Consider the following 8661-nt stretch of genomic DNA (forward strand, 5'->3'; position numbering starts at 1 on the left):
ACCGTGGCAAAGGAGGTATCAGGATCCTGGGTCAGGATACGGCCACTGTGTCCCCGCAGGTGCTGTGCTGCCAGTTCTGCTGCCTCGCTCCCATGCACCGGCGTCCAGGGGTTGAGTTTTTCTGCAGAGCCCAGTGACCCTGCGGGACTCTCACTTTCCAGAATCCCCAATTCTTGCTGGCAAGGAGTGCTGGAAACATGGCCCGAAGGCTGCTGAAATGTTTGGTAACAGACAGCACAGGGGAGCCTGTCTCCCTGCCTGCACTGCTGCCTGCTCCTGCCTGCAGCAGGAGCTGCTGCCCTCTCCTGCTTCCACGCAGAAACGCTGCTGGGTGTCCCTGCAGTCCTACCTTGGCATCAGGACCTGCTTTTCTCCTCCAGGGTCCTGGGTCCAGGATCTGTCCTTGTACTACACTCCCACTTTTCAATCTTCCCTTGCTCGGAAAACCCTCTGTACAGAGGCTGTGGCATTGCTGCTGGCCCAAGGGCCGTGCAGGGGCTGGTGGCTGCAGGGACTGAATCTGCCACCACCCTGGTGATGTCAGCTCCCCTAGGCCATGCATGAACCTTGCAGGTGTCATCCAGGGGTGCTGGGCTCACCCCATCCTGGTGTCAAGCATTGGCCCTGGTAGAGGTGAGGGTAACGCAGCCCCCAGTGCGTCCCTGCAGCCTGGACCACCTGGGGTTGCATAGGCTGCAATGTGATGGGGTGTGTCCACTGGCCAACATCTGCCCAGATGTTCCTGGCCATGGGGTATGGCTGAAGGTGTGGAAGACTCCACTGCTGCCACCCAGGTACAGCTGATATCCAAGTTCTCCCTGCCCACAGTGAAGCCCAGAGCTCCTTGGCCTCACGAGGACAGTTTCTTCTGCTAATGAAGCAGAGATGGACGGTTAATGACTGCTCCTAGGGCTTAGATTTCGGAGGTCTTTGTTATCTGCGTGCTTGTAACCCAATCTCCCAGGCTTGGCTTCCCAGCAGTGGATCCGATAGCGTGCCAGTCCCTGAAAGGTGAGCCCCTTCCTCCCACTGCCACAGCCATCAGCAGCTGCTGGGACCGCGCTGGGGGAACTGCTGGCGGCTTGGGCCCCCCATGCTCCCCACGGGACTGCCACAGCCCCCTGGACGGTGCAGACCTTCTACCACCTCCCTGGGGAACTTGGGGAGCATCTCAGGACAGGTAGGGCTGGGGAAAAGCGGGGGAGAGGAGGAGAGGGATGCATGCATGTATCAGAATACTTGGGGTCATCGACAGAGAGGCAGTGAGGATGTGGTGGCCTCCTGGAACAGTTTGTAAATACCCTGGTTGGTACCAGACCCTGCTTTAGATGAGGTTGGACCTCTCAACTCCTCCCAGGCAGCATGCACACCCATGCTCTGCTGCTGACAGCCATCCATGGCAGCCTGGCACACTCAGGGTGGGCTGTGGCACTGCCGGGTCCCCTGAGCGCTGCCCCCCGGCCCCCCAGCTGTTCTGCTGCTGCCCACTGGCCCAGCGCCTGGGCAGGCTGAGACCTCCGACCTCCCATGTGGTGTGAGGGGCATTTGCCAGAGCTCCTGGTGGAGATGCAGGGTGGAACCAGGGAGGTCACACCCCAGGGAAGTGGGAAGGGCACAGTGTAGCTGCAGGGTCCTGCTCTCCCAGGCAGGGCTGGCCATGGGGCAGGCAGGAGCAGGCAGGGATGTTGGGCAGGGAGCTCTATGCCCCTAGAAACTTGCTGCTGCCCCCATCACGTGGGCTGATCCCCATTTCTCCCACACATCGCATGCAACAAGAGGTGACATCCCACACCTGGGTCATGGGTCTGCTGGCTCGTCTCACCCTCCCCTCCCCTTCCCAGCATGTCCCAGGCCAGCAGCAGCCCCAGGGCAGAGGACGCAGGGCCGTGTATTGGGGCACACTCGCGCACCCCCAGCCGGGGCAGCCAGCGGGTTGAGTGCATCATCTGCTACTCCTCCTACGACCTGTGCAGCCGGCTGCCACGCCGGCTCTACTGCGGCCATACCTTCTGCCAAGCCTGCCTCAAACGCCTCGATGCCATCGCCAACGAGCAGCGCTGGATCCCCTGCCCGCAGTGCCGCCAAAATACCCCCACGCCGCGTGGTGGTGTCGCCATGCTCGACCTCGACCTGGCCACCTTCCTTGCTGTCAAGGCTGACAAGGAGCATCCCCGGGTGGCTGGTAGGTCCCAGCCTGACTCGGCCACCAAGGCCTTGTGCAAAGAGAAGGTGGTGACCCAACAGCCAGTGGGGCTGTGCCAAGACATGGTGCCTCCAGCACCATTCCCCCGACGCAGCTGCTGCCGACCGTGCCTGTGCTGTGGGGTGACAGCGGCCTTCGAGAGCTGAGCACAGGGGGTGCAGGCAGCTGAGCTCCTGCGGTGCAGTCTGAGACTGTTTTGGGGGACCTCACGCCATGCCCCAGACTCAGGTGTGGACAGTAGCGGTGGGGCTGTGCTGGCAGCCTGGGACGGGCTCCAGCTTGCTCGGGGCTCGCTGTCCATCCTGCCGGGATTTGGGGTGCGATGCGGGGGGGATGAGGATGTCCCCACACTGTCATCCTGCCCACCCACCCTTCTGACAACTCAGAAACCCGGTCCAGCCACCATGGATGTCCCCAGGGCTTGCCCACACCTGGCTTCTCCGTGCATGTGGCACGGACACCCCTGGAAGTGTCCCCCAGGTAGGGGACATGGGAGCCTGGCACAGAGCAGTGACACAGGGATGCTCCGGGGAGTGTGTGGCACCCTGAAAGCTTCATGTCTATTAAACAAGGCTCTGCTGGCTCTGCTGGGCTGCACGTCTTGGTCAGATTTATCAACAAGCCCCAGGTAGCCCGGGGAGAGCCCTGCCTGCGGTGGGAGTGGGACGGGGACAACTGACCATCCCTGCCGCATTGCTTTCCTTTCAGCGTTTGCTCTGCTGGCCATTTGCATGAGAAATTTGGGTGTTGGGGTAGCTGGACAGTTGAAATCAAGGATGAAAGAGCCTGTGGGAGCTCTGGCTTGGTCTTGTGCTCCGTGGCTTGTGCCAGGTTTGGTTTTCCTGCCTGGCCCTCCCCACATCCCTGCCTGCACACAGCCTGGAGCCTGGACAGAAGCCTCTCCGCTGCTTTTCCAGGTCATGTCTTTCCATGACTTTCCCTGCCCGACTCCAGACGGGGAGTGCAAAGACGAGAGCCCACACAGCCGAGTGTGGGCTTAACAGAGGCCAAATGGGGAAGGACTGGGTTGCATCGGGGGAATTTAACACAGTTCTGGAGCAGGGCTTGGTTTTGCCTGGGCAGCTTTTGTGATTCTTCCTCTGCGTCCATTTTCTGCATCTGTTTTCCATGTGGTTTATGAGCTCCTGCAACTTCTCAGCATCAGGCACCACCGGCTGCACCTTGAGGCTCAGCAGGGAACCCCAGCCCGTGCCCAGCAGTGAGCTCATGTCCCCTGCACAGTCCTGGTGCCTGGCTGTCCCCAGCATCCAGTGCCAGGGCTGTGGTCTGAGTCCAGCACCCATGTCGTGCACAGCACCCCCCCATGCACAGCACCCCTACTGTATGCAGCATGCTCAGCACAGCACCCACCCTGCACACAGCACCCACGCCGTGCACAGCACCCACCCTGTGCACAGCAGTCACCCTGTGCACAGCAGTCACTCTGTGCACAGCACCCACCCTGCACACAGCACCCACCCTGTGCACAGCAGTCACCCTGTGCACAGCACCCACCCTGTGCACAGCACCCACCCTGTGCACAGCAGTCACCCTGTGCACAGCACCCACCCTGTGCACAGCACCCACCCTGCACACAGCACCCACCCTGCACACAGCACCCACCCTGTGCTCAGCACCCACCCTGTGCACAGCACCCACCCTGTGCACAGCAGTCACCCTGTGCACAGCACCCACCCTGTGCTCAGCACCCACACCATGCACAGCACCCACACCATGCACAGCACCCACACCATGCACAGCACCCACACCATGCTCAGCGCCCATGCACAATTCTGCCACTTGGTGTCACCTGCTGTAAGAAAGTCAGAGCTCTGAGTCGTGTGCAGCAGAGCCCAAGCTGGGGAGCTCCAGCTATGGTGTGATTTAGGGACTCCATGGGGCTGGCATCTGCCTGTCTTGGATCGTTAATTACATGAAAACATGCAGTAATTTAAAGGCTTCAAGGATGGGCCAAAAGCTGACACAGAGTCTTAAAGCACCTTCCTGTCCATCTTCATGTGCACCCCAGGCCTGCCCAGGGTCTCACTGTCCCTTGGTAATTCACAGTGAGCGGAGGGAAGAGTCTATGATGGGCCCATCCTGACTGCGGGCACAGCTCCGTACAAAGGTGCCACCAGGACTCTGTGCCCAGCCCAGCACCTTGGGTCGTTCAATGGTGATGCCAAAGACCCATGGTGCCCTGTCCCTACAGCCAGGTCTTTGTCTCCATGCTCCCATCCCTGCTCCACCACGTCCCCCCAGCACCAGGCCCATGCTGTGGAGCCTGGCCCTCACTGTGTGCCTCTGTGCACATCCCTGCTGCTCCCATCCAGGGGCCAGTCTCTGAAGAAGTTCATCTGCCCCTCCATCACTTCCTTGTGGGAACAGTCTTGGCATGATGGCTGGGCATCCCGATTTACTCCTCTCGGCCAGAGCAGGGCTGGTGTTGAGCCCTGTGCCCTGGGGGACTCCTCCATCAGTCAGCATGGTCCCCTCGAGCACAGCGGATGCTCCGAACAGCCTATCCTGGTGCTGGCCCCGGGGCCGGGCTGCACTGTTCCATGTGGAGCCCAAAACTGCAGGAGGAGGCATTGCAGCGGGGGAGGGGGGCACCGGTGGGTGCATCCCTGGCTGGGGACAGGGGCCTGGGTTCTCCCTGCATGGTGCTGGGACCCCTGTTCCAAAGAGGGGGGCAGTGACAGGGACCCATGCTCTGCTGAGCACTGGCAGTGTGCGTGAAGGGACAGTGGTGGCTCTGCTGGGGTACAGCACCCCAAAGTGTCACCAGCCTGCGACTGCAGTGGGGTGCAGCTGATACACGAAAAACAGGAGCATGGAGAGGCACAACCAGCACCAGCCCTGCACTGGTCCAGTGTCCCTGGCAGGCAAGGCACTGGGGTCAGCTCTCCTGCCATGTGCCATGGGGGTGTGCAGTGGGGCGACAGAGAGGGGCTGGCGGAGGAGCTGAGATGGGTTTGCAGCCTCCGGGGCATTCTGAGAACAAAAATTGGAAATGGCCTTAGTTTTAATAGTGCTTTTTCTTTTCTGTTTTGTTTTTTTTTTTTTTCCCCTCCCCGAGGAATTTTGCACTTCTCACCTGATCCTGGATATCTGCAGGCGGTGGGTAATGAGACCCCTGGGGAGGAAGAGCATTTTGAGACAGGGCCCCCTAAAAACTCAGGTCCCCATAGAGCCTGCAGCTGCGGGTGGGATGAGCTGGTGCCACAGCTGCACGTGGCTGTGGGTTTGTGCCCTGCTCCGGGGCTGGGCTGGGCTGGGCTGGAGGATTCCTCTGAATTATTTCCAGATGGGGATTAATGCAGCAAACCGAGTTTGCTGTAGGATAGATAAACAAACCAAAGCTCCTCTGGATGCTATTAATAAACCTCCTCCCTGCTGCTTCTGCCCTGGCTTTGGGGACATCCAGGTCCTGTCCTGGGTGCAGCTGTGTGCTGCCTCCCTGCCCTTCCAGCCCTTTGGCCATGGGGCAGAGGTGACAGTGATTTCTCCATGACCGTGACCACTGGGGTCCCAAATGAGACAGGAGTTGCAAGGGTGTGAGTGGAGGATGGTGTCTGTTCCAGGTCCCTGCTCTGGGCTGCCAGGGGGATGAGGTGCTGCCAGCCATGTCCCCTGGTCCCCCTGTGTCCCCTGAGCTCTGCCAGGGATGGTGGGTGCTGGGGGGTGACTCTTCTCATCTCTAGCCTTCTGCTGCAGGGCTGCAGACAGCTTTGAGACTGGAGCAGGTGTAAACAGGGTGGGGGCAGACTTTGAGCCCTTTTGTACTGGAGCTGCTGTGCCAGGGCAAGGACAAACAAGTTTTGGGCGCCTGTAGCCCAGCGAGCTCACCTTTTCCATACCTGCTCATGTGGGGGCTCCTGGGTGTCTCCCTGTGTGCACACAGACCTGTGATCCTGCTGGGGAGGAGCTGGGTGGCCCATGGGACTAACATCCCAACCCTCCTCATTTTGGCGTGGCTTGTGTTCTCATGCCAGGGGCAAACAGAACCTGGCCAAAAGATGGGCTCAGTGAGGTGGCCCATGGCTCCCAGCAGAGCTTCCCATTGAGGACCTCTGGGCATGGTGGGCCAGTACAGAAGGTGGGGTTAGACCTTTTGACAATGCAATTCAAACTTTGTCCTAACCAAGCCAGCTATGAGGGTTCTAGCTCCATACACCAGGAGAGGCTGTTCGTACATGGCTGGTGAGGCAGCATACCCATGGAGGATGCCCTGTGGGGATGATGGAGGCCAAGAGATGGGTCTGGCTTTGCTTTTCTCCAGCCTGCAGCGCACACAAGCAGTTAATCCCAGGCCATGCAGAGCTGGCTGCCTACCTGGCTGGAACAGTGCCTGGCAGAGGGAGGGAACAAGGGCACAGCTCCACACCTTGCCAGGGCAGGCATCGCTGCAAAAATATTTGCTGAAAAAGTACAGCTCCACCCCAAGAAAAACTGGGCTGGGAGCGCAGCCTGCGCCGGGTTTGCAGACGGAGGGTGGCGGCGAGCGGCACAGGGGCAACGCTGCGGCTGGACGGAGCCGAGCGCGTCCCCCTGCTCCCCTTGCAGCCGGCACTGCCCAGCACCTGGCACAGACAGCGCAGGGCAGGGACGGTGGCTGGGCAAGGCGACAGGCACGGGGATCCTGTCCGTGGGGGAATCCCAGCACCGGAGGTCAGGGAGCCCTCGCTGCCTCAGTGGGAAGCCATGGGCTGCTGGGGGGCACCCAGACATGTGCTGGCCGGCCTGCTTGTCCTGCTCCTCCTGCACCCGCTGCCCTCGCCAGCCTGCCCCGCTGTCTGCCGCTGCTCTGCCGAGGAGGTGGACTGCAGCGAGCGTGGCCTCCGCCAGGTGCCCCAGGGCCTGCCGGCCAACACCAGCACCCTGTGGCTGGGCTACAACTTCATCACTGTGCTGGGGCCACGCTCCTTCCTCACCCTGCCCGGGCTGCGGCTGCTCAGCCTGTCCCACAACCGCCTGGGGATGATCCACAGCCGGGCGCTGCTGGGGCTTGGGGCACTGCAGGAGCTGGACCTCAGCAACAACCACCTCACCACGCTGAGCCCCGAAACCTTCCTGCCCCTCACCAGCCTGGCCACGCTCAACCTGGTCAGCAACAAGCTGGGGCAGCTGGACCCGGGCGTGCTGGGCGCCCTGCCCCAGCTGCGAGCCGTCCTCCTGCGGGGCAACCCCTGGGCGTGCAGCTGTGACATCCTGCCCCTCTGGCGCTGGCTCAGCCACAACAGGGAGAAAGTGCAAGGTGAGTGCCCGGAGGACCATGTCCCGAAGCCCCCACCTGCTCCACACTGGCTGGTCACCCCACTGGTGCTGAGGCAGGACTCAGCACATGGATGCCTGCTGACCGTGGGCTTGTGCAGTTGATGCCCATCAGGGTAAAGCGAGCTTCCCCGGGACCTGTCCTGAGGCCATGGCAGCATCCTGCTTGGATAGATTCACTCCTGGGTCTGGTCCCTGCTGCCCTCCCTTGGTCCTTGGTCACCAGCAGAGATTGCCTGGACAGGCAGCCAGTGCTGTCCCCAGTAGTGGCACCAGTCCTGCCGTGGTGAGGGCAATGGGCACCTGAGGGGGCACGATGAAACTGTGTGTCACGATGGGCATCACCGCTGACCTAGCCAGGACTCAGTGCCTTCAACCCCTGCCCCAGTGCCTTTGTGAACATGGGTTTGATCCTAAATTTCTTCCTTCATGAACCTGGGTGAGAGACAACTCTGCCAGTGGTGTCTCTTCCTCTGCTGCCACCCACTCCTGCTTCCTTCTAGCTTGGGTGCCTTGTGCTGGCTGGGACCTTCTGTGGCATCTCCAGACTGGCTGCTCACTGCTGCCCACGTCTGTCCCCTGGAAATCAGGCCCATCACCTTACCTGTCCCATCTACCATCCTACCCCATCCTATCCTGCCCCAAACCCATTTTCCAGTGCCCCCTCCAGCACTATGCCCACGTCACTATCCCATTCCACTCCCCAGGGCGCAGGACATAGATGAGCCCTGAACGCTGACTGCTACCCTTCTTTTTACCCTGCTCTGGGTGATCGTGGCCAACCTGGTCCCTGTGCTGCCCTGGTCCCATCTGCCACATACAGACCTGCCATCCTCTCTGTGCTTGACACCCGCCTTGCCCCAGCTGCCCAGCGTGCCCATCAGCACTGCTTTTCTCTTCCAGATAAGAGTTCACTCCTCTGCAGAGTCCCGGAGCAGATGAACAGGTATCCGATCATGGCCTTTGGAAATGAGTCCTTCAGGCAGTGCCAGGAGGTCCCACTGTCTGTCCGGCACTACATCGCCTTCTTGATCATCGGACCATTCTCCTTCATGGCGAGCATCTTCTTCTGCATCTTCATGGGTTACATTGTAGTCATTTACCACCATCTGTGCAAGGAGCCCCACTTCTGGAGGAGACCCCGTGTCTGCAGGGGCCGCTGCAGCAGGGCAACCAGGCTTTAG

General features: G+C 60.8%; 2 protein-coding genes across 2 annotated transcripts; both read left to right on the plus strand.

Moving 5' to 3' along the window:
* Positions 1 to 1842: 1842 nt before the first annotated feature.
* RNF224 (ring finger protein 224) lies at positions 1843 to 2349 on the plus strand (the record flags this gene model as incomplete). Its single annotated transcript, XM_082067518.1, has 1 exon — positions 1843 to 2349. The coding sequence occupies one exon, from the start codon at positions 1843 to 1845 to the stop codon at positions 2347 to 2349; it is 507 nt and encodes a 168-aa protein (XP_081923644.1).
* A 4558-nt stretch (positions 2350 to 6907) lies between these two features.
* On the plus strand, positions 6908 to 8661 carry LRRC26 (leucine rich repeat containing 26; the record flags this gene model as incomplete). Its single annotated transcript, XM_082067631.1, has 2 exons — positions 6908 to 7460; positions 8381 to 8661. The coding sequence occupies 2 exons, from the start codon at positions 6908 to 6910 to the stop codon at positions 8659 to 8661; spliced, it is 834 nt and encodes a 277-aa protein (XP_081923757.1).

The sequence above is a fragment of the Streptopelia decaocto genome (assembly GCF_964273445.1).
Source record: "Streptopelia decaocto genome assembly, chromosome: 17".
Lineage (NCBI taxonomy): Eukaryota > Metazoa > Chordata > Aves > Columbiformes > Columbidae > Streptopelia > Streptopelia decaocto.